The 26,762-nt window shown below is 40.8% G+C and overlaps 1 protein-coding gene across 4 annotated transcripts in view; it reads right to left on the reverse strand.

Moving 5' to 3' along the window:
• Positions 1-26,762, reverse strand: part of LOC102223755 (thyroid hormone receptor alpha) — a 68,127-nt gene that overhangs the window by 5,414 nt on the left and 35,951 nt on the right. Inside the window, exons 3-6 of one of the 4 annotated variants that reach the window (XM_023349323.1) lie at positions 26,163-26,376; positions 7,106-7,167; positions 2,849-2,949; positions 301-448 (exon numbers count right to left, since the gene is read on the reverse strand). In XM_023349323.1, the coding sequence (XP_023205091.1) occupies positions 301-448; positions 2,849-2,949; positions 7,106-7,167; positions 26,163-26,209 (358 nt within the window). In that variant the 5' untranslated portion in view covers positions 26,210-26,376. Of the gene's footprint in view, positions 1-300; positions 449-2,848; positions 2,971-7,105; positions 7,168-11,797; positions 12,057-26,162; positions 26,377-26,762 lie in introns of those variants that run through there. The other 3 variants (XM_023349320.1, XM_005811812.2, XM_023349322.1) reach the window with 3 other exon arrangements.

The following is a 26,762-nucleotide window of genomic DNA, read 5'->3' on the forward strand; positions in this document are numbered from 1 at the left end:
AGCTAATCAGTGAGCTAGCTGCTCAGTGTAGTACCTAGCTAGTAGCTCAGTGTGGTAGTTAGCAAGCAGCTCGGTTTGGTAGCTAGCTAGCTGTTCATTGAGCTAGCTGCAAAGTGTGGTAGTTAGCCAGCAGCTCGGTTTGGTAGCTAGCTAGCTGTTCATTGAGCTAGCTGCACAGTGTGGTAGTTAGCTAGCAGCTTGGTGTGGCAACTGCTCAGTGTTGTAGCTAGCAGCTAACTACTACCCCATTGTACGCCTTCAGTTTTAGAGATACTAAGTCAGAGGTTTGGGATGACTCACAGTCCATGGCCATGCCCACAGAGATGCACTTCTTGAATCTGCACAGCTGGCACTGATTGCGGGTGATCTTGTCAATGATGCAGCAGCCTTCATATTTACAGGTGTAAGAAGGATGGAGATTTTTCTGGATTGTCCTGCGGAAGAAACCCTGTAAGGAGGGACAGAATGAGACAGTAAACATCCCATCACTCTACAAAATGTTTTTATAAAGGGGCTAGTCAGAGCTCCTACTAGAAAAACCTCATTTTAAAAATGAGTGCTTAAAGCATTACGCACATTTGTAGCCATGTTTTAGACTCTTATTTTGAAGTATAAAAGGAAGCAGTTTTTAAATTCCCTGCAGAGAACTACTCTGGCCCATTTCGCTTGCTTCTCATCTCTGCTCCGTCTGGAATTTCTCCCACTGAGCTCAATTTCTCCGGTTGAATTTCAATCGAGTCATTCAGCAAACAGGAGGAGTTATGAACAATGACGTTCATTTTCGACATTGTTTTAGCATTGTAGTCTCGAGGAAATGAACAAAGTTCAGTCCGTGTTGGACACACTTCCAAATATTGAGAAATTAAAGTTGGAGCAAAAGGAATGTTTCAGACGTTTTGCTGTCATGGCCCTACAAGGTTGTTTACAACATACGCAATTTCCACTAAGCTTCATTGGGCTGATGCCCAGCCAAAAGTTAGTGATTGGGTAAAATCAGATCAATGCTTTTAAAACCGAGAGTCGGGGAGTCGTGTGGCGCAGTGGCTAAAGCAGGCGCCACGCATACGGAGGCTACAGTTCCTTTCCTGGATTCCTTTGTCCCCTTCCTGTCAGACTACTGTCAAATAAAGGCAACTGGTTCCAAGACAAATTCTTAAAAAAAGAAAAAAAAGAAAATCAACAGAGTCCACGCCTCCAGCAAACGACTGTTTCTCAATAGCTGGGAGTCCAGACCCTGTGTAGAATAAATGGATGGTTTTTACCAGGCTAGCATGAAGCTAACAGAAGCATCATTTTTACCAGTTGGCTGACCATAGCATTAAGCAAGCCTGTTTATCTGGCATCATTTAACGCATATGGCAGAAAAATAAAATGTTGACAGAGTGACAGACAGGATCTAAAATTGGATCTAATGAAGGTAAAGTTAGGATCTGAGTCGTGGCTTCGTGCCGCTTGGCGCCCCATGTGAGGAGGCTATAGCTGTCCTGGTTCAACTCCTGACCTCGGGCTATTTGTTGTTTGTTTCTGCTTCTCGGCTTTCTTTACGCTAAACAACAAACCAATAAATTCCACCAGTGGCACAACATTTAAAGGGCTATTTCATAGTCTGCTGTTTATTCCACTTTCTCCAGTTCAAACCTGAGCTGGATAATTCAACACTAGACAGAGAGTCTTTAAAACACAGATTCATAATACCTTTAAGTTGTTTGTGTAAAAAGAAAAGCACAAAATGGAGGCATTTTAATGTCTCATAGCATTGAGGTCATCTACGAATTAGACAAGCAATAAACAGAGACAATGAATTGGGTATTTCAGCCCGAACTACAGTATTCTAAGAAGATGGCAAAGTTTTTAAGCTATGTTTATCAATTAGTGAAAGTTATTTTGTGAAAATAAAATGTTTGGAAGCCTTAGGTGTCCCCATAATGTTTCGTATCACCTGGTCTCCTGAGTTGGATGGATCATTATATGCATATTGGTTAGAAAATATGTCTGATGGACGATATCTGACTATATGTAACCAACCGCCTTTTGCTGAAATTGCTTGAAATTATTTTCCATATGAAACAATCTATTGTGTCACAATGATGCAATTTCACCTACTATCTTTTATGACATTGACTTTAAAGCAGGACTGAATTATCACCGCTCCATTACCATCGTCAAAAATCTCCAGTTTGGTCAAAGAACCTGGTCCAGAGAGTTTAAGATTCAGCTTCACTAATCTAACCTGGCCCCTCAACCAGAACATTTAATTTATCACTTAAGCGTTCTTTTTGCTCCTTGATCTCATCACATGGTGTTTGTGGAGGCGGTGGAGTGATCAAGTTATCAAGCAATGACATTAGTGGACATCTTCCATAAACTTTCGCAAGAAAATACAGACAGTTTGACCTGAGTTATGTTAGCTTACTGTAACCTGACCTTATAGGCAGAACACAAGGAGTTGAATGAAAGGAGTTTGTAAAACCCGTTACAGAATAACCCATTATTAAAAAAATCGTAAGTTGCAGCCCCACTTAGATCGAAACAAATTTGAGTGCTTGACTGACCCAGTCAAAGTCCAGACATAAATCCGATTGGGAATCAGTAGTAAGTCTGGAAAATTTAATGGTGGCAGAGACAGATTATTGATTTAGAGGCACTGAACGCGTGTCCCATTTTTTATTTCCAAAACAACATACCATTTTTGTCCCCATTTTAAAAAAAAAAACACACTACTTTGTTATTTTCTATTAAACAAAGTATCAATATTTAAAATTTGTGGCTGTAACATGACATGTAAGCTGTGTAGCGGTTGAAGAAGTGATGCAGTGTTGTGGCCCAGCCCTGAACTCCAGCGGCGTACCTTGCAGCCTTCGCAGGTTATGCAGCGGTAGTGGTAGCCGGTGGCCTTGTCCCCACACACCACGCACGGCTCGTCCTTCTCCAGGTAGCTGGGGATGTACCCTGGAACAGAGACGCTAAGAGCTATAGGAGAGGAGGAGGAGGATGAAGAGTGAGACAGGACGGGGTGACAAAGAGTGCAAACGAGGGAGGAACGGGTGGATGGTGAAGAGTGAGATTGAGGATGAGGATTGGGGGAGAAGGAGAGGAGGAGGGAAGGGGCTGAGCGTTATCACAGGGGCCTCTGTGAAGCACCTGTACACAGGGGCCCCAAGAGACTGTGATATAGGGTTGAACATGCACAAGAATGGCATTGTTTTTCCACGGGGGGCCGTTGTCATGCAAGCTCAGGAGGTTCAGGCTTCAAGGATTCCTGAAATATTCTTTTGCTCTCAATCTTTTCTCTCATAAATGTTTTTCTGTTCTCCTTTGATCCCCTAAGCTCTGCCTTAAATGATCTAAGGCGATCTGCTCCTTGGATTGTAACCTCTACAGATCTATTGTGGCAGAGAGACTTTAATACTCATTTCCACGCAGTGAGACACTGCTTTAAAAATAATAAACACCACCAACAATCTTAGGACACACAATGAAACCACCTACACAGGGTTCTTGGGTCAAAAGTGGCTATTTGTAACTCTGTAACTGCTGGTATCATTTTTAATAGAAGACATGTGAATGATTTGGTCTGCTGAGAATGTAGTTTTATTATCAAAACCTGGAAAGCAGAGGAGACAACAATCCAGGAAGAAAAGTTCTCATTTTTAAGAATAAAAGGGGATTTACCAAAACTACAAAGAACACATGACATATTATACCGTCAGTCAAGAGTAGCAGAGGTCCATCTAAAACCTTTTGTTCGGCTGACAACCGGCTGTTGATTATAAGTGTTAGTTTTATTACTGTTATAGTTTTATTCAAAGCAAGATGTTGGTTTGCAAACAGTCTCAAAGGTTAGCCTGTAGGTCTTTGCTGTAAACCATGAGTTAAATCCAGGCAATTCATGTAGATCAATATAAGTCAGATTTATTGTATGTTTATGATGGGAGACACATAGTTCATTCACACCAGCTGTTTGGTTTGCTTTAATCAAATCCTAGTTCATTTCCCAAGACAGTCCGGTTGGTTTGTGGAGGTGTGAATGTGTAATCGAACTCTGATGCGGACCAAAAGGGCGAACTCTGGTCCGCCTATAAACCCAGGTCTCAGTTTGGTTGAAGTGAATTCTGGGGCGGTTCTTATGTTCCAGTGCCTGCTTTTGGAAGCCGCCCTAAAAGCACGAAGCAAACTATAGCGCAAGGCATTCTGGGTAAATACAACCATAACAAAACGCCTTAGTACAGCACTGGTGGGAGAAATGACTCGTGGTCTTTTACCGAAGACAAAAGAGAAATCATACAAGCGCTAAAAGCTGAAGCCACTTTGTTTTTCTTTACATTTCACTAAGAAGGAAGTTGTGCTCAATGTCTTCTTCTGAGGTTTTTCAGTTGATTCCTTTGGTGGGTCTTGGTGAAGCGCCCCCACAGGTGAGGGAGGGAACAGGTTTTTCAATGAGTTTGGTTTGTTTGACAAAGTGTGAAAGAGAACCACACTGGCTGAAAATGGAACAAATGTTTTAACTTTGGTCCCCAATTGGTCTACCAGACTATCAGGTATGAAAATCACCTCAGATTTACTTCTTGGCCCATTACTGTCATCTCTGTTTTGCTTTCTGGCTCATTTCTTGAGATGTCACTTGAATATTTGTTTATTTTTATCTTATGCCTTTCATTTTTTTGCGTTGTGCCACCCTGAACTGCAGCTACGTTGCAGAGAACAACGTAGCTATAGAACGTACCGTAAATAAACGGTATTTACCGTTTATACAAGAATTCTATGGTTAGCAGTCAGCTAGCTGCTATAAGCTACAGGCTACACTCTAGTGGAAAGCATTGAGGACAGCCAACCAGAAAGTTCAAACTGAGTTCAGCTGCTGGAGTGCTCAGAAAAAAATAAAACATCCCTGCTGCTGATCAGACTCTACAGGCCTCAGTTAGCATGCTAAATGCCAAAGTTCACCACAGTGCAGTTAGAATAACGCTGAACTGATTTGGCTTACTTGGAAGGGTTGCTAGAAAAAAGGTCTCGGTTTATTTTTCTTTCAAAATAATATCAAAGCTCTCTCTTGGTTGCAAAGTTGACCAAATAACTAAAAGTAAAAGAATATGTGCAGCAAAAACAACAGACAGCATGTCAGTAACATCCCTTCATGGCAGATTGGTGGAACTGATGATTATGGCCTGGTTTGTAGCCACATGACTTCATTAACAAGCAGTAATGGAGATGACAGTAAACTCTTGACACCGGTGTGTTAATGCATTAATGCTGTGATGGCCGAGTCACTATCTGAAAATTGTAGAAAATTAAAGATCGAACCCATTTTTTCCCCATATAAAAGTGTGAAAGATGATTAAGGTCACCAGAAATATATATACAGTATATATATATATATATATATATATATATATATATATATATTTTTTTTTTTTTTTTTTTAATTATTGCAGCTAAGGTTGTTTCTACAGCGAAGGGTGTGTGTTTTTCATACACCGTTTCTGTGGTTACCTTATCTTTTGTTAAAGACAGTGTAATAGGTCATGTACTGAGAAGTCTTATTTTCTTAACATCCATGTCCTCATATGTAAGTCAACAGTATATTTCTGATCTAATGCTACAAACAGAGATGCCTCCAGAAACATGACAGGGATGAACTGGGCCAACCCTGAGCAGAACGTTCCTCAGCCCTACACGGTTTAGATAGCAACAACACTCTTCAGTGTGATCAGAGTTACTGAGGGAAGCGGACTTAAACTCAGAGCTTTTCAGCACCAGGTGAGGATTTGAAAATGAAATCTGAAAACGAGCTCAGAGATGTCAGGATATAAATCGCCTCAAATCTGGAACAAACTTCCAGAAAACTGAAAGACTGTCGCAACACTGAGTTTCTTTAAATCAATGTTAAAGTCCCACCTGTTTAGAGTTGCCTTTTATTAATAATAACTAGAACATTGATCAACATATTTGTTGATTTTTAATGATGACATTTGACAAAATGTAATGTTTATTTGCTTGCTTTAGAGTTGGTCACAGTGCGATGTTTTGATCATATAAAGCACTTTGAACTGCGTTGGTGCTGAAATGTGCTTCACAAATAAACTCAGTTGCAGGGGGAGAGAGAAAGCATCTCAGCAGATAACAGAAAGGCCAAACAAATTACAGGATAGCTGCTCTCAAACTCTTATGAAACATGCTGGATTTAGAAATGTCTGCTGCCTTATGGAAGGAGAGTAAGAGTCTATTCTCTGGTAATGCTAGCTCTTATATAAGTTGCTAAAGGCAGCTTAAAATGTCAGTTCTTTAAACATTCTGTCTCTGCTTTAAAATGAAAAAATGACCATTAGTTTAAAAAGATAGCACATTCATTTAAATGAGTTATATGTGAATATAACTCTGAGCTTTCAACAGTTGCAGCTGATCGTTTTAGTCAACAAAAAAATTTTAATCGTCTATAACTTTTTTGTTGCTGTTGAGATTGAGATGATTTATTTCTAACATATTCACATTCACAATGCAAATGCAATATGTAGTTTAAAAACTATTTATTTGAAAAGGACGTAGGCAGAAGAATAAACTTATTTCGCCCTGCTCCTTTCTGTATGCGTCTTACGTTTCACACTTTACACAAATAAAATAAACAATAAAATTGTTAAGCTTAATACCATGCAAATAAAAAGCTGATGATTATAGGCCATTTTTCAGTCAGGGATCAATTACTTTCTGACCCACTGAGTGGTACAAAAACATGAGACACTGCATGTCCCTGTATTTATTTCTTCTGTTATAAATGACAAAACTTCACTTAGTTGTGCACTTAAACTCCGAGCCTTCATGTTCCTATCACCAGCTCTGAGAAGGTCATCACACTTCGGTGGGTGACTCTGTCCAACAGAGCCTCAGAGAGGAAATGGAAAGTAGTGAAGAGGGGATTATTACTTTAATACAAAAGAGGAAACCACTCAGAGCTCAGGAGAGCCAGCTGTGGAGTCACTGACTGGCTAAATCCTCCAGCCTGAGCTTCTCAGCGGGAACCTGTTTTGAATTGTGCTCGGTTTTGCTCGTTCTGCTGTTTGGAGGTGACAACATGAGCCAAATGAGGGAGGAAGAGATTAACAATCCTTACCAGACATGCTCTTCAGGGAGCACTGGCTGTTTTTCCTCTTTCTCTTCGGCACATCTGGCCATCTGGTGGAAAACAGCAACATCATAGTGATCAGTAATAATAGCAAAAACAAAATAACATGGCTTTGGAGACGTCTGATAGGTTAATTGATACATCAATCAGAGGAACACCTGTGGACGTATTTCACGGCCACACCTCGAACACGCTGCTGTCTAGTTGGACGTGACGGGAAAGCCAAAAGAAATCAGCCAGGATATCAGGAAGCGAATTGGGAACAATTTCCAGATGCTTGAGGTTGCCTCGTTCATCTGTTCAAAAACATTACACGCCTCTATAGATATGATGGGAATGTCCAACCGTCAGACCGCTCAGGAAGGAGGCGGGTTCTGAGTGCCAGAGTTGAAAGGGTTTTGATCCAAAATATGCAGGTCAATCACAGAACAAAGTGAAGATGCTACTGTAGCACAGTGAGACAGCGTCATTATCCGGAGTGAAACGTGTGCTGTACTAATGTGGGCTGAACGTCACTCAGTAAGGAGGAGAGGCCTTTTAATGTTTCACACAAAACATAAAATGCCAGATACCGGTTTTTCACTTCTGATACAATACCAATATTGCAGCTTCGCATATCAACTGATACAGATATTGACCCAATTCAATATCAGCACAAATCATACGTAATTTTAATACTTTTTTTTTAGTGTGGAATGTTATAAAAGGCTTGATCAAGTGATATTACTCAAACAGAAAACAAAAGTCAACAGCAATAAGTATGAGAACAATTGACCTATTTATTTTTAACCATTGGGTCTGTGTATGGGATACAAGCACTGTTGGATAGAAACAATGAAACGGACTGATTTCCGATATCCATATTGGATTGGGACAACCTTACTGGAGACATGTTCTGTGTTCTGGTGAAACTAAATTGCAACTGTTTGGCCATAATGAGGAAAAGGTGGGATACTTGTAAGTCTGGGAACTTCATCCCAACTATGAAGCACAGGGGCGGCAGAATCATGTTGTGTTATGTTTTGCTGCAGGAGGATCTGGTGCACTTCAGAAAATAGATGGCACTAAAAGGATAGAACATTATGAGGGAATATTAACGCTAAAGAAAGAAAGTTCAAGCTTGGATGTAATTGGACAAAGGACAATCACTCAAAGCAAACAGTCAAAGTGGTTCCAAAGTTTTAAAAAAAAAAGTCAAAGTTCTGGTGCGACATCACAAAGCCCTGATCTCAGTCTTATAGGGATTTTGTAGGCAGGTCTGAAAAGGCACGTGGTAGCAAGGTGGCCTACAAACCCGACTCAGTTCCACCGGTTCCATCAGGAGGAATGGACCAGAACTCCAGCAAACATTTGGGAGAATTTTGTGGAAAGAAACCCAAAACATTTGACCTAACATTCATGTAGTTCAAAGGCAATGCTACCAAATACCGAGAGATGTATGTGAACGTCTAATCTTGAAAACTTTAATGAATAAATCTGGCATATCCTGTCTCCTATTATTGATTCCTTTAGCAAATAGTAATAATTCGGGTAATTCCAGCTGACCTAAAGCAGGAGAGGTTTGGTCAAATTTATCCAAGTATCTTTTTTAATCCAGTATATACAAACTTCTGGTTTCAACTGTACATAAAGAACAGTTTCAGGGCTTGAAAGTCCAAATGCGAGAGTATGAGGAGAAAAACATCCAAAAAACAAAAAAACTCTCTCCCTCCTGGAGTTACTTTGGTCTAATAATATCACATTCAGTGAGCTGTTCAGATTTACAGGATGCTGCCGCAGGCCCAACCCTAAATTATCAAGCCAACCAATTTTTATCCCCACCCCAATGTCACTTCAATTCAATCATTCGCAGCTGGAAGCTGGAAATTCCTGCCACTGAAAGAGAGATGAGTGGGCAAAAGGGATTCCACAAAAATAACAGCAAAAGTCGGCAGCGCTTCTTAATCCTCAGCATCTAAATCCTTGAAAGCGCACAGAAAAGGACAGACAATCAGGAAAAGGTTTATATGAACGAGGTTTTATTGTTGGGATATTGACTCGATTGGTACCGGTTTGGACAGTGGGGAGGAGGGGGTTAACAACTGGGTCAATTTATCACATGACCCAAAACAATATTGAGTCTAAAAGATTCATTTAGTAACAACAGGAATTAGTAGCAACTGTCCTCCGTCAATAAATTATTACACTCTGCTTAGGCTCTCCATAAACACACCATTAACATTTAATCTTGACAAACAAGCTCATATTTAGGGAAGCCATAGTAAATATTTTTGCAGACGAATAAGATTTAGAAAACAAAACAGTTTTTATATTTACTGTGAAACTTATGGGGTAGGCAAAAGTTAGAACCAGTTAGCTAATAGCAATACTTTTGAATATAAGAAAGACAGATGATCACGAAGCACAAATGTTCTGCTTCCTGGCCCTGAGACGGGTCATTTCATCATAAACGCCACATATTAAAACAGCAACATTTTTCCAGTCCAGCTGTTGCCAACATAACTAGTTCTGGTGAAGGACGTGTAAGCTAAGCTAGCACGATGGGTCCAGGGCTGGGCGACATGGACTTCAGTAGTTTTATCACAGTATTTTGTGGCACTACTGTGAAAACAATAATATTGACAATAAGAACTACTCCTTTAGCTCACTAAACTACACACAGTAACTGCATTTAGTCATATTTTCAAATGTATTGATATTTATTGATGCTCTCATTGGACAGTGGAGGAAACAGTAAACCTAACAATCGCTACAGTACTGATAGTTTTGTGGGGTTTTAAACGTCATTAATTGGCATTAATAGTTAAAACTATAAATAAAAAATATTATCACGATACAAAATCTATCACGATAAATAATAAATGATACACTACGCCTGGTCCTACACCTAAGATAAGGGAAACCTTTTAATTTCCATTTGGCATCAAAAAAGTATTTTTGAATTTGAATTGAATTCATTTAACTCTGATAGTTTTCTAGATTATTCAGTTGGAATCAGGAAAGAATACTAAAACTGATCAAATCTCATCCCATGAGCAGGATGGATCATTTCACCTCTATTATATTTATCTTTTTTGATCTAGTCCTGATACTTTTCCTCTTTATCAGTTGTTTTCCTTGTTTTATAACAAGGAAAACAACACAGCGCTTTCTGCTGTGGCGGTGGTTCCCAGAGGATATCAGAGTGTGTATAATATTTACCTGGACTGGAACACAAAATTGTGTTCCAGTCCAGGTAAATCCTACATCTCATTCCACTTCATCTCCAGGTATCCTGAGGACAGGCCACTCCATCATTTCAGTGTTTTTTTTGGGGATTACTCAGAACTGAGTAAATCATATCAATGGATGAACACATGCACGGCTAGTCGGCACATGCAGATTTTCCAGGATAAAGATAATTCCTTTAGTAATCTCTTTACTGCCTCCTGTCTTGTTCTGTGATTCTCTATGTTTCCTCTTTCCTGGCGCTTCCAGGGAGAGGTCAGCACCAGCCAATCCACACATGGCCGCCTGCTGGACATACATCTCCTTTCCCATCTACGCCTCCAAATCTATGCTTCCACACCAAATCTCCCCCTCATTTCATTCTGTTTTCCTATTTTGCAGCTGCCCTTGAACCCCTCGCCCCCCTCTCATCAGCAGCATTAGATAACACCAGCCTCCCTCTCCCATTGGCTCCTCTCACTTGCTGTCAAATCCCATCTCCTTCTCCAACCAGAAAAAAACTAATTTTTCCTGACATTTTCCTTTTCTTGCTTCTTCACGGTGGAGCGGGTGCATTGTAGGTTTAATTACGACGCAACATGCTCGGTTTGTACCGCGGTGGGAAGACGCCACAATCGCATTTCTGAGGAAAGTGAGCTGAAGTACAGACATATGAGGGGAAAAAAAATCTCTCAGTTAAATTCAATCAGGTCATGTTTTTGCAACCGGAGCAGAAGTGACAGCAGCAGAGCTCCAGGAGAGCTGGCTGTCCGGTGTGGAACCGGAGGCGACGCCGTGGTTACGAGCTGGAACCAGACGACCGGCCAGAGGCAGTACGATTCCAGAATCTACAGGACGCGTTTCAAGCATTATTAAAATGCAACTTTAACCAATAGGGGCGCCACAAGCATGATAACATGTAGTCAATAACAATTTGCTCAATAATGATAACAATGTATTTCAATCTTATGATTATTTCATAGTTAGTGAAGGCGTAGCAATTAAATTAGCATTGAAGGTGCAATATAGTCAGAGTACATACTTATTATTCATATTGAAATGTGGAAACATTTATAAAACTCACCAACAAATGCAATAGAGGCTGAACTTGAAATCAAAGCCTGGAGGCTGAAAGCTGCTCAGAAAGTGTTGTATCCTGGGAATTTTAACAGCAGACTCTTTATTTAGCAAACAGGGTTTAGAGAATCACATGCCTGCTGCCTCCTGCACAATCATCAAAAGCAAAACAACCCACTGTCGGTCTGAAGATTCTGTGTGTTGGTATTGAGCAGCTGTTTAATGTCTCTTCAATTATTAGCTGATCAAAAGTTATTATGTTTGAGAAATTCCTTGACCGACTAACTGGATTTGCAAATGTAACATGGTGACCACTATGATCAAAACAGAAACTACATGCTGAACCTACTGAAACTACATGAAGGTGCCACCATGAACTCTGTCCTCCGTACCAACCTGTTAATGCAGTACGGCTGCAGGATATGCATGTTGCTCCCTGTGCAGGAATTAAAACTACTCAGCTCTTCTTCTGAATCAGTCAGAGTGTGCCATCCAGGCTCTTTCTCAGAGAAGCAAGCCGTAGGTTTAAAATCCCCAACTGGCCGCGCTCCAGAGTGATCCTCGAACAGTTCTGTGAAGCCGGGCTTAAGTCGCCTCTCTGGGCTGAAACATCTGAGGCGGTGGTTGCTCTCTTTCTCAGACTGGTGGCCGGAGCGATGGAGCTCTCTGTTTATTCCCCTCCCTCGCTCTCAGGCTGCTCTGGTCCAGCCTCCCTCTCTGTGATCCAGTCCACCCTCCCCTTGCTGTGCACCTGAGTGTGTGCTGAGTGTGTGTCTGTGTGTTGTCGGTCGCAGTAGTTTGCTCTCTGTCATCATAGCACTGTTATACGGTCTATGGTGTGCAAACAGGCTCAGCTTTACGTCTCTAACACAAAGTGGAGCATCGTTGTGAAGGGAAAGCCTGTTTACTTTGATATCCTCAAATACAACTAGTGTAACCAATTGTCTTTAAACGTCACGTAATTAGTACACAGAGTTCTCCAGTGTGTTGTTTTATCTCAGTTGTTTGGTGAAAGGCCTTAGAGGAACCATCATAAAGACTAAGGAAGAGATCAGGTCAGAGGAAAAGTCCTACTAAAGTTTAAACCAGGGTTAGGATGGATAGTAGGGGTGTGCCAAAAGAATTGATTCACTACGATTCAGAATCTACTCAAAATGTTCCAAAAATGAATAAAAAAAATTATAAAAAAAATCTGCCATCTGTCGGCCTCCATTTTATAACTACGCAAGATGTTCTGAGGTCCAGATGGTTCTGGGACGTGGGCATGAACGGAAAGCACCGGAGGAAGCTACGAAAATGTAAGACGGAGAGATTCAACCATCATGTTGAAGATTGTGATGGACTGAGTTAAAAACAGGAGGAGTAAAAGACATAATAGAAAAATAGTTTTTAAAATATTTTAACCCAAAGATTACAAATGACTAAAAGATAAACTGTGGTCATAAAAGAGGGCAAAGAAACAAAACTGAACTCAGGCAAAAAATGTAAACAAACTGGATGAAAACAAAAATAACTGACCTGACAAAGAAATGACACACAGGGGTTTATATACTGGCTGATCAGACCAATTAAGACACGATAGGGTAACTAAACAGAATACAATTACAAATAACACAAAACAAATAACAGTACAGCTAAGTTTGGCCAAACTAAAGACCCAAAAATGAAAATCAAAAATATTAAACTTTAAATACTAATATTTACTTAAATACAAAACTTATCTAAACAAAAAAACTATAAATTCCCCCTTCCAGCAGGAACTAGTGGTTCAGTCCAATCAGCATTTAAGCCTGCTGAGCCCTGGGCCCCATCTTTTGTCTCACAACTCCAAGGCAGGTAAGGTAACAAAGAGTTAAGCAAATAAAATTAACTTTAAGTTGATATAAATACATATGTTAACTAAATATGCACACTAATAACTAGAACAAATGTATCCAAATCAACTAATAAATGTTTTTATTGAAACTAAAGTGTTGTTGTGTTTGTATGACACAATAAATTATGCATAATAAGAGTTACCGACACAGGAGTGTTGCCATTTATTTGGCCATCACAAAGACGAACATTTGGATTTATTTTCCTTCTTATCAAAAGGCTGGGAAGACAGAGCCTGACATGATCTCCACTGACTGCAAGGTTCAGGAAATGAAGACTGAGCACTTCGCGATCACCGCAAATACGTGGAATCAGGCTACGGCTGAGCAAACGCCGTTTCCTCCAGTATGGAAATCTGTACGCTCTGTTGTGGGATTGATCAGAAGTTTGTGGTCATGTTTTATGCAGAAATGCTGATATTTCGCTGCAGCAGGTCCATTTCCACTATCTGGTTATTGTATCAGCAGGTGATGTGAATATGAAATGCTTATTTTACGATTCTTCACTCAATAACTACAAAGACAGAGGACAGGGGATGACCTGTACTTGTGTAGCGCCTTCTCAAGTACCCAAAGTGCTTCGCACTACTTTCAGTCATTCACCCATTCATGCTGATGGTGGCAAGGCAGATGAAGTGTTTAGCCCAAGGACACAACAGAGGCGGATAGATGATAGATGTACTTTATTCATCCCAGCAGGGAAATTACTTCGCAGTTACAGCATAGAGACAAGATACAATAACAACTACCACTGAGTAGTAGTTGTAGATAAAATAATAATAATAAAAAAAAAAATATAACATGCTGTTAATATAAAAAGTAACTTAGAGCAGTCATTGCGAAGATTCAAAAAATGCAGATACAGTTGTGACCAGGGATCGAACCGGCAACCCACCGATTGTGGGATGAACTCCTACCACTGGAGCATGTACTCCAGTACTACCAATCTAGTACAATATAGCAGCTTCAGGGCTCTAGTGTCTTGAAAACAAAAATGTGACCTGATTTCTCAACAGTAAAACCCAAAGAGACTCATTAGAAAGACTTGGGTGTTTCTAACTTGGGATTATAAATTTGCTGCTCTTAAGTTACCTGGAAAAATATTTCTTAGCTGCTCAAAGGCAGATTGTCAATTTTTTTACACGAGAAGGAAAATGTCCCTTCCTGGATTTATGTGGGATTCACAGACATTAAAGACAGTTCACCCATGGAGTTTGTTTACTTATCGCTATCAAAACGGATAGGCCTCTTTCATTTCATTTCATGAAAATATGGCACAGAGCTCATAAAGCTCAATTTCAATATTAAAACATGTAATATTGTCCCATTAAATCTGATGTTTTTCTAAATGAGGGTTGAACTCTAGATCTTCTGCAGCTTGTTTGTTTTGCCCTAATTAAGACACTAAAAATGTTGACAAATTAGCAACGGTATCCAATTTGAAATGTTAGTATCGTGACAACCCTAGTAAAGAGGGAGCTGAACCAGCCATTAAGAAGCTCTTCATAGATATCCAACCTTGTTATGTTCGCTTCCTGTCACTTTGTTCATCAAGTTCTTCGTCGTTCTTCTCTTATATTTAGCTCTCCTTTCATCTTGCCCCCTAGGAAAATAAAACTGAAAACAGAATATTCCCTCTTTCCCCCCCGAAACTTGCTTAAGCTTTAATGTGAACTCTGTTACATAACAGCCGGGTGATGCAGTCTCCGCAGTACGGCTGACTGAAGTCCTCCGAGGACACAGAGATAGAGCTACATGCCCTAATAATTAAATTAGACTGCTCTTTCATCTTTCTTGGCTGCAAGTGTAAAAAAAGTTATTTTGATGGCCAGAACTGCAGCTGGATCCACATTTGCGCAGCTTAATGATCGGTAGCCGGGGTTATCTGAGGCACAGTGGCAAAGCAACGAGGTAAAGCATGTAGGAACGGCGTTCGGAAGCACCTTTACCATAAGGGTGAACATTTTTCTGACATTCGGTTCTCACATGCAATTGTTTATGTGCACGTTCTTCTGCTCTGCTGCTTTTTAAAATGGCATGAGACCTTTTTCCCTTTGAAGGCGTTAACAACCAGCAACTTTTGTCTGCAATAAGTCACGCGTTGGGTTTGAACTCTTCAATCTGAGGACACACTTTAGAAATGACAAGCCAAAATGTATGAAATATGCTCTTTATTACAGAATTAGGGAGTATATTGAAATCGGCTCTGTCTGCGGTTGAGGGGAAATAAGGACAGGCGCGCCGGGAACGCAAGTACTCGTGTAACTAGACTGCAGAATGCAACATCCTTGATGTGTGGTTCGACAGGCGAGGGAAAGCATCACGTTTTCTTCGCCGTTTGAGGTACACGTGTCACTGGATCTGACACAAACACGCTCCATCTCGGCGTCAATCGTCGGCCGGCGTCCCCTGTAGTTTGCATTTGTCTTTGTTGCCGTTCGCCATCATCCGCCGTCTCGCCCTTCTTCCACCTCTCGCCTCTGCTGATGCCGTTTTGATTTCACTGACAATGTCACCCTTTTGTCTCGCCACCCCCGCTCCCCCCAACCGACCGTTTTAGTAACACCTCAAGGTGAATTCCAGAGCCGCAGCGACGAATCAGACGCCGAGCTGCCCAAAGACCTAAAAGCAGCCCTGGAAAGGTCGACCGAGGCAAACAGTGGGAGTTTTATGTGCAGTCGTACTGTTGTCTGAGCAATCACTTAGTGTCATGCCTGAAATCACATGGCTGCTGAGAGGCGCACTCGGTGGCTGGTCGTATGAGTCATGTCGAGCGCTAATCCCCGCTGTCATGTGTGTTCATGTGTAAAGTTGAAAAGCCTCCGCGGCTGTGACAAGCCTGTGAATGTCATTGTTTAAGCTGCATAAATTAATTTTACGTGGGGAGCGGCGAGGAGGGGGGGAGACGGCATAACTAAGTGGGAATAGGCAGAAAATTAGTTTCCCACTGACAGTACAAAAACACATGTACCACAAATTGTGTCGGTCATTATGAAGTATGTCACACTCAGTGTTCTACATTACAGAAGGGGTTTTGAAAATAAAAAGGCTTCTCGCTGATTTCATCCAACGCAGCTTTGGTTGTGTTTGTAAAGGAACTCATGAAATTGCAAGATGTGCATCATTCCCTGACCTCTGATCTGAGAATAAAAAGGTTTAAATGAGCTCATGCTAACAACTGTTCGTGGAGGCACAGTGAGGCGAAGGCTTTCTGAATTTGCTGTGCAAATTTACCTGTAAAGTAAACAACCCCACAACTACTATTTAAAAAAGGCAGAATGGAAAAACATGAATTTTGGAAGTTAGACTAAGCATAAGTAGTTACTAAGTGAAGTACAACTAATGTCTGTAAGTCACCCATAGACCAATCATTCCCTTCCATCGCAATATCCCTGGATTCTCATTTCCCTTCAGTGCTCTGTCCGAGATTTCTCCTATTGAGCTTGATTTTTCTGGGAGAATTTCAGCCGGGCCAATCATTGAACAGAAGGAGGAGGTGAGAACGATGACGTCAATTTTCTGCGCTGAATTGTAGGAACGGAGGAAGTGAATGAAGCCGTTCAGCCCATGTTGCTTCCAAATATTGAGCAATTAAAGTTGGAGCAAGAGGAATGTTTAAGAAAATGTATTGCTGGCAAAGATCCTGAATCCTGTCCTACTCCCCATAGGGGAGTTTGATGAAGCTTACAATTTCCAGTAGATTCCATCAAACTGGTGTGTTATATACGCCAGGGCCAAACATTATTGATTAGATGGAAAAAGATCCAATCGCTTCAAACATCAACATGCCTCCAGGACGCAACAGTTTCTCAGCAGGGTGAGGATCCAGCCTGTGTGTACGAAGCAAAGCGTAGAGCAGGCGAGGTCGCTTATGGTCACTGAGGCTTGTAAGGGCAGACAACAGCAAAACAACATGGCTGACGCAAAACACTGAGCTTTACGATGATTTGGTAGGTTTAACAAACACCATACTGGATGAGCAGCTTGGAAAAAAACTTCCTGTAAAAGTTTTCTTTTTCATCCAGTCGGATGAACTGCATACTCAAGTATGCAGTTCTGACAAGGGTCGTTACAATAAAAAAAAAATAACTAGATAAAAAAAAAACCTCAATGCTTAATATTTTTGATGCTGCAGCAACCTGTTTAGAGGACATGACGACATCTATTGTCATAGATTGTTGTGTTGTAGGAAAAGAATGTATGTGAACAAGAACATCTCTGATTCTTTTAAAATATATATATTATTAAACTCCTTTATTTATACTGTAAGCAGCAGCAGCCCTTTATTAAATGTTCAATAATGTTCTCTTTTGTTCAGTCTATTGTTTTACTTCGCTTTTTCTTTAAAAAGTTTATGGACGGGGTGCTGTGGTGGCGCAGGGACAAAGCACGACCCACGTATTGATGCCTTAGTCCTCGTGGCAGTGGTCACAGGTTCGATTCCCGGCCTGGCGACATTTGCCGCCTGTCTTTCCCCTCTCTCATTTCCTGTTGATCTGCTTTCAAATAAAGGCCAGTAGAGCCAACAAAACCTTTTAAACAAAAGTTATGGACGACTTGCTGACCATTAAATATGTTGCTGAAGAAAGAATCTGTTTTTTCTCCCTAATAGTTAGGGTGTTTAATTGATGCCAATTGCAAACCAATTTTAACACGTAAGGTGTAATTATACTGAAAAATTATTTAAATGATGCTTTTAAAGTGTCGGCACACTTTTTTTAGTGATGATGTGAAATTACAGTTTTTGTCCATCAAATTTGCTCTCAAAGCTTTCTCTTAATTATTTCAAATGTTTTACTGATTCATTTCTATCAAATCAAAGTCACATATCCATTATCAAACCTCAATAGCCGTGTTTCCATTCACCATAAAATTCTGCAAATTGGAATGAATAAATTTGCTTAATGGAAACACATCAATTTTGATAAAACTCATGTTTTTCTTGGTTTTTCTTTTGTTTTTTTAAACTTTTCACCTGTTTTGAAGTATATGAATTTTGCAAAACACTTTCTTCGCATCACATGAGTCATGTGATCAACAGCTGGATATTGCTACTGGTGGAAATACCAAAGAAAGCGGCAAGAAGTGGCAGGAGGATGATTGTTTGTTTTTTTCCCAGACAATGTGCAGCTGGCTCCATGAGAGCCCTCACAGCATCATAGCTCCTAAAACGTTGTCTGTCATTTCAAAGTGTTGAATCCATAACTCTTCTGTAAAGTCAATGATGAAAAATTTCCCTAAACACTGCTTATGTATTTGCTCCCGAGTAGGCAGGGCTTATCTCTCCAACGCCTGAATAAGATGCCAATGTCTCCTCTAATTGGCTGATAGAAGATGAGTGCTAGAACTGAATGAATTATGAATAAATCTCTTGTAACTGTTTACATCTGTTGCTGCCATGATTTTTAATGACTTATCACGTGAACAAGCTTATTCAAGTGTGATTTTAACTTTTATTTCTTCAAAGGAAATCGCAAATTTGTGTGTTTTTTTTTTTCGGCATTAGCACTTGTAGTGTAAACGCAGCTATTTAGACGATTTAGTTCCTGTGAATCATCTATGAAACAAAACAGTTGTCTTAGGTCTGACTCAGCCTCCCTGGGCTGACAGCTGTCTGAGTTCAGATCCGATGACGGCTCGTTTTTACTGCGTCCACTCAGGAATTGCACTGCACCAACTTTTCTCCTCTTCCTCTAGGCAGGGAAAGTTCAACCATAATCCGCCGCCACCTGATGGGTTTTACTCATGTTAAAAGGAGCGAGCTGCTGGCAGGCACCGGTGGGACAGATCTCTCTACGTTAGCCCCTTGAGTCCTGCCAAGTTCCAACCGTGTGCCAGGGACCTTTAGGCTGGTGGCTCATGTTGCAGCTGTGGCGTTCAAAGACAAGACGAGCAGCGTATCAAGGAACGTAAAGCCTGATTTGCATGGCTGCCTTTAACAGCCGATTGGGTGCAAACAGTCCACGAGATCTCAAGTAATGACCTACTGTCACACTTCATTAATGACAGAAATGGCAATAAATTTCTGAGAAGAAACCATCCCTGCAGCTCTCATAACGTATTGCTACACAGCTGTCACAAGGCCAGGGATTTATACGGTGTGTGTGTGTGTGTGTGTGTGTGTGTGTGTGTGTGTGTGTGTGTGTGTGTGTGTGTGTGCGTGTGTGTGTGTGTGCGCGCGCGGGCGGGGGGTGGGGAGGCAGTCATGAGAGGTCATATGGTTATGTTCACAATGTGAAGGAATGAGTGGAAAGGGAACTGTGAATCTAAGTTTAAAACAGTGTGGTGTACATATAGAACTCTCTTTAAAGGGGCAGTATTATGTGAAATCAACTTTTTTGATCTTGTTATGATGTCATTTCCTCATCAAAAACATACCTAGAGTGTTGCTTTGATTCTTTTATGCATGTTTGAGAAATAAATTAATCTCCCATGGCAACCATTTAGCTGGGTGGATCTAGCCCCACCTTCAAGGCGCAACTTCCACCTCACAGAGCAGAACTCCCCCACTCAGCTCCTTCAGACTAGCCAGCCGCAATTAGCAAACATCTGAGGGAACTGTGCATCTGCTGAGCTCATTATAAGAGCTACCTTCTCAGTGAAACGCTGGTAAAAACTCATGTGGCGACGACTTCCTGAAGGCAACGTGTCAGAAAGAGCAGGAGTTTCTTAAAGAGACAGAGGCCTAATTTCAAGGAGCTAATTTACAATGTAAAATTTCTTTTAAGTTATATTTGAAATACAGTATATAACATTTTTTTAACAACTGAAGTAAACATAGTTACTTGACTTTGCTATAAAATTGCATTATGTGCCTAGAAAACATCATACTGCCCATTTAAGTCTTTTCAAGTCTGGACATTGAATACATTTTGACTTAAACTAGGGCTGGGACTTTAACAAGTTAATTTTGATTAACTAGGTAGATTTTAAAATGTTAAAATTATTTGAAGCAATGAATCACATTATTATTATTATTATTATTTGTTACATACAAAGGCTATGAAACCTTTGTGTATTCATGCATTTCCAGTACGCCCATAAATCTGATGCACAAGCGACATCCTCAGACAACAAACAATAAGCCACTTCTCTTGGTCCAATGTGGGTTCTTACAACAAATTCAGTTTTACATACAAGGTCAATCCATAGAGTGAGATACTTTTAAGAGAAAATTTACAAAAAGTTTCTTTTCTTTCTATCAAACCATGTACTCCCCCCACACCGCAAAATTGACCACCGATATAAAACTTTGTCTTCTTTTAAGCAATCGACAAGGATTTTCCATCAATATTACATTCTGTACACCCCTGATGTTACACACACAAAACAGAGGCTGTAAAACGTGTTTAGTAGCCCCTCGGGGAGGTGTAGCACTTCATGCCAGCTACTGTGGATGAAAGCAAAGGAAATTGAAATGGCTGAAAAAAAAGCTCCAGCTATTATTCCTCCTGACCCTCTGTCTGGACTTGTGAACGTCCCAACTTAACCCCGTCAGGAGGCTTTTGTATTTGGACGTTGGAAGCGTATTTGCTCTGTTTCCTGAGGAAAAGTAATAAAAATCTATACACAGTTGAACCAGCAGTTTATATACACTGTATACTGTGTTTAAATGTCACTAATACACAATCTAGATTTTTTTTTCCAGTGTCAGGAATGAAACAGATATAATATCAGGTCGGTGCATCACTACTTTTGTCCTGCGGTGTGATGGTATGACTGCGACATTCCCCTCAACTTGGAAAAAACATTGCAAAGCAATAAGGTGAGATTTTGCAAACAGAGAGAGTTCTATATTCCTAGTCTTAGGGACCGAATGGCTGGAGCTAAACTCCAATGAGCGTTTTGTGGGGTCAGAACTGGCAGCTCAAGCCGAACCCAGTGCAGTCCCATCGGCTGACCTGTGACAAACTGGTTAAAGTCTGGGATTCCATCCCACTGACAAGCTGGTGACCAACATGACGTTCTCACAGCTGAATGGAACGCCTCGTTAAATTGCCAACATGTCTTGTTTCTTCAGACTTCAACTGGCCAATCCAATTAACAAAACCAAACAAGAGTAAATAGCAGAATAAAATGACTGGCACTGAAATAGAGGATTTAATTAGTTGGCATGGGAACAACCAACGTACTCAACACTGCTGCTCAACCCAAAAAACACATTTTCCTGACAAACGAATAAAAAAAAACAATTCAGAATCAACTTTATTGGCAAAGATTGTGTGCTCAAACAAGAAGTCTGACTTTGGTTTCAAGCACAATAAATTCAGTGTTACTTCTTAACTGGACAGCTTGATTTCACAGAAGTGTGGTAAACTTGGAGTTCCAGTTTGAGAAGTGTATTTTAGTTTCAACTTCTCCCCACCTTATTAGTTTTGCCCCAAATAAGAGGACTGAAATTATTCCTATAATTGAATAATGAACTAGAAAGGAGCACCTGCCGACCCCACGAGGGACAAGGGTGTAAGAAGATGGATGGATGGATGGATGGATGGAGGGAACTAGAAAGGAGTACTGTCCTCAAAAGTGGTATTATTTTTCATTGTATCACAATTTTACAATTCCACTTGTCAACTTCTGATGAGAACTGAGCGTCTGATCTCCGTTAGTCACTTCATACCTGCAGTTTTTCACCAACTCTTGTGACAATCAGAGCTAGAAATGTGTTGCTCCTCTCCTCAGACTTCATGTGATTTGTCAGTCATTGTCTATGATAAAGAAAGACTTGTTTTTGCTCATGGTTCCATTTCTAATGAAATGCAACACATTAGGGGCTGATATTGAAAGATAAAGTACTGGATATACTGCATTTGGATCACATGATAAATGCCTCTTTGTATTTCTCCTTGTCACAGAGGTCTAGTCCCAGCTTACCTCCAGTTTCTCACAGATTACCCCATCCATCCCTTTTTCACAAGGTCATGCCAAGGGCAACGGTTTTACCAACTGTTCTGGTTTTCAGAAAAAAGTGAAAAGTGATGGTCGAGTGCGATGGGATTTAGTTTGAGGGATTTCCCAGAACATATGCAAAACATCATGAGTGTAGGTTTGAGGTTGACTAATTGTGACACCGCTAATATGTAAACCCTTTTAGCAATTTGTCACATTATAAACATCAAACTTCAATGTGGGATTTTATGTGACAGATCAATGGTAAGTAGAGCATAATTGTGAAATAGAAAGGAAACAAACAACAGTTTGCAATGTTGTTTTTTTTCTTACAAATAAAGAACTATGCATTTATATTCAGCCCTCCTTTACTCCAACTCCCCTAAAGGAGGTCATCCTTAGAATTCACCTACTTGGTGAAGTATAATGCTGTGGAGAAGTTTCAAGAAATGATAGGTGAAAGCAATATTACAAGCTTGCCTTATCATTAAACACCATCCCCACTGTAAAAAATGGCAACATGGGACAGGAAGGTAGCGAAAACCAGTTAGAGGTTTTATGTGGGTAGAAAATGTTGACAACTTTAAGGCTCCCACATACTCGGGCGTGTTTCCTACCGTGGAGGTCCGCACGCACTGGAAGGGGATTCCAAACGGACGTCTGCCGGACATCTCCGCCCAATGCTAAATTTTTACGACTGCGTACTCGGTGTCGCACAGCAAGCTGCTCGGCAGGAAGCAGTGTTCACGTCGAACTGCTTTGTACATGACACTGAAGTCATAAAGTTGAGAGTCAACTCAAGGACTCGCAAGAATGAGCATCAACCACACTGCCACTTTGTGCCACACTAAGTGAATGCTGACTGCCCGGGTGGAGAAGAGGCAGCCAACTAGCTCATCAAATTTACTAGCATCCATTCAGTCTGAATTGTCTGAATCAATGTAAAAATCAGCAGCGCTCTGATAGCAGCCGTCGTTCCTCCACCGAAGGGCCAAACAGTAATAATAGTCACATATGTGACGCCAGCGCTGCATTATTTGTCGCAGGCTGTAATGCGCCGACCTCAAAGTTTCAGGTTTCAACGTCCCCAAGCAAACAAGGAGAATTCTTAAATCTCCACTTTGGTCGGAGTTTTTGTTATCGATTGTTTTTAGTGAAACTAAATGGAGGCTACGTGTGGATGAATGGCCAAATCACATAAAAATCAGGGTGGCAAAACCACCAAACCACTTGGATTAGTGATTAAGATAGGCTCAGTGCCCATATTTGAGACCCATTCAATGGAACCAATATTCAAAAATATCCTGCTTATCATAACTTTAGCTCCTCGCTACATTTTTTGGCTCATGTTTTGCTTAACAAGAACACTGCCTCCATTACTTGTCGTGGGATCAGGCAGAACAACAGCTCTTCACAGGACAGAGGGGAGGGCGTGACTGATTCGCAAAGGGGTCCCGACTGCGCAAATGAACTCTAGCAACCTTCTCATAAATTACGATTTTACAGCCGCGGCCCCATTTCAGCAAGTCTGCAGCAGCCATCAGAACCCCGAGTTAAACTTTCATCTGCTTCATCACACATTCATAATTTAGAAGCCCCAGGAAGCCTGCACTTACAGTACAAGTTTAATCAAAGATTAACAAAGTTGTCTAATGTTAGTGTTTTGACTCTAACTAGCCATGAGTAGATTGAAGTGAGAAAAAGAAAAGAAGTTTGGTTTTAATACTTGATTCTGAGTGTATTAAGTGACGTTAAAGTTTTCCCGGTAGAAACGAGCCAACACAGTCCTGATTAGTATTTTATCCTCATAAATAAATGTAATCCTTTCATCTGCAATATCAGGTGCAGCATCAAAACTCCAGGTCTTGATAGGAAATAATATTCAATCAAGGTATAATGAAGTATATTGAGTCAGTAGATGGCTTTGTTATTATTTTTATATATACACATTGTCTGTTTTGTGTTTAAAGACGTATCTATATGGATGGTTGATTGATGTTTAGTTGCTCGTGGCAGCCTACCTCTTTTGAGAGAAGGGGTACACTTCTCTCCAACAGTCTTGTTTATCTCAACAAGCTCCATGTTCATTTTAAGCTGCAATTGGATGAAATAGACGAATAAACAAACAGATGAACACATATCTGAATCCTCCCGGTTGGATCTGAACTAAGGAGCGTCGCTGAAAGCCAACTAACTCCTGAAATATTCAGACGCCTTGTACTGCAGTTAATGTGACACAAACGCACTCAGGCACACAACAAATTCTATTTCAGCACCCTTACTGCAGGCTATGTCGAGTTGCACATGGGTATGTGTGTGCATGTGTGTGTGTGTGTACCAAGAAAGCAGTGTACTCTGAAAAAAAAGGGAGGGATTCGCAGAAAGGGAGGGGTCGGAGCATGAGGCAGATTTCACCAGGACACGTGCATGATAAGTGACACTATGTGGAAAACACACATGCGCACAAACGCACAGTGACAGTGAAATCCCCTGTTGATGTCAGATCCTGAGTTGTCGTTTGCTTTCTGTGGCTCCATCTGCCTCCCGTGGTCCTAATCCAGCTCTCTCCCCGCTCCGCTAATCCACACTCGCACACACACGCACAGCCGTGCACACAAGGCACATCGGCACAAACTTCTACATGTACATATTTGAAAGCCGACATGCAGGGCTTTTGTTTTGTAAAAGCAAGGGGAAAAAAACAGAAGCAGAAAGCCAGGAACCTATTGGAAAAAAACAACAACAAAAAAAACACAGACCTCGCCGTGCATAGCTATTAAAATAATTGAGAATGAAATAATTAATAGAAAATATTTTTGCAACTGCCCTGTGACAGACTGGCGACCTGTCCAGCATGTACCCCGCCTCTCGCCTGGAACGTTAGCTGGAGATAGACACCAGCACCTCACAACCCCACTAGGGGACAAGTGATAGAAAATGGACGGATGGATTTTTGCAATTGTGGAACATCACAGTTTTTTTCTTTGCATCAAATCTGGATGTAAAATCTATAACATTAAATCTAGTTTAGTTATTTTACAGTTTTAAACAGATAGATAGACAGACAGACAGACAGACAGACAGACAGATAATGAACCAATTTTCTGTATCTGATGGATCATTAAAATAATCAACACTAATATAAATGTCGCAGGCCTAATATAAAGTCATACTTCAATCGTCATTTTGCAAAAGCCAAAACCAAACAAACAAACAAAAGTAGTACATATGCCAGTGTGAACATGATATACAGTCAGGGGAACTACACTGTTCCAGGACTCTGCCTGAAGAAAGAGACTCAGCAACATCCAAACAGCTCTGAAGTCTTTGTCTTCAGAGCCTGTGGGAACAGATCTTTGTCTCACATGGGGAGACAGTTTGTCTTCCATGAAGGAAGATGTTGGATAAAAAAGCCCATTCTGCTAACTATCTGGAAGCAGTGACCATCAAAGACAACAAACATAAGAAACCGGTTTCCCTTGTTCCAAACCAACCAACCAACCAATCAATCAACCAACCACAGTGGAACTGTTTGTAGATGCCCTACTTTCTTGAAATAAACTTGAAAAAGTATTTATGGATATGCTTAATGGCAACATTTACCCCGGAGGAAAAGGTGAAGTTCAAAGCTCAGACAAAATTATTCAGCTGTGGTGACCTAGATAGAAATACTAGCCCACAGTAGCTGCATTTCCATTACAAATATGTTAAACTTTGTCTATAATCTTCTAATGTAAAAAAAATAAATAAAAAAAAAAGTGTAATTGTGGTGTTTCCAGTTAATAAGAATTTAAAATGTTAAATATTTAAATGACAGCAAGTATGAACAACCTCATGCACTAGATTGCAGTTAAAAAGTCTATTTTTAACTGCAAAGAAAGTGAAGGAAGAAGTTTATTTCTGAATTACCTAAAGATATTCATTGAAATTTTGTCAGATACACTTTACTTCTACTCAGCAGTTCATTGCACTCCAATCGCTCAAACAACCCGCCTTACCCTTTCTCATCGCTCTCAGATGAATTGCTCTCCTGCTTGTCGAACATCGTTGCCGTTCAACTCCAGTAGCATCCAGCGACCAATCGCAGAGCCGGGAGGCGTACCTCAGACAGGTCGACCTGCTCAGCATTCGCCGGCAGCCTTCTCAACATCCAACCAGAGGAATCCGTGAACGGGAACCACGGGATGGGAGCACGGCGAGTCGGACGGAGAGCTGCATGATGGAAAGGGATGGAGACAAATCAATCCGTTAGTAATTCATATGCTGGTATCCAGCAAGAGCAAACTCTACGCCCCTAAAAGTTGAACTCGTTGAATGTTATCTAAGGGCTCCCGAATTGGGTCGAGCTGACCCGTTTTGTAGCTGTGGACTGGCTGGGATCCAAACTGCACACTGTAGTGAGTGTCGTGTTTTAAGTTCAGGGAAGAGCGAGTTCAGTGGTGTAAAGCGTTCAGTTTATTACAGTAACAATTAGCTCCTTAAGGCATAATTATTCATATATGAGTCACTTCCCAGAAGGACTCCCGCTCTTTTTGTCCCCGGACAATTTGTCCTCATGTGGTGCCTGGTGCCACTTCTACCCATTCTGCTCACTTCTT

Source organism: Xiphophorus maculatus, chromosome 16 (genome assembly GCF_002775205.1).
Source record: "Xiphophorus maculatus strain JP 163 A chromosome 16, X_maculatus-5.0-male, whole genome shotgun sequence".
Lineage (NCBI taxonomy): Eukaryota > Metazoa > Chordata > Actinopteri > Cyprinodontiformes > Poeciliidae > Xiphophorus > Xiphophorus maculatus.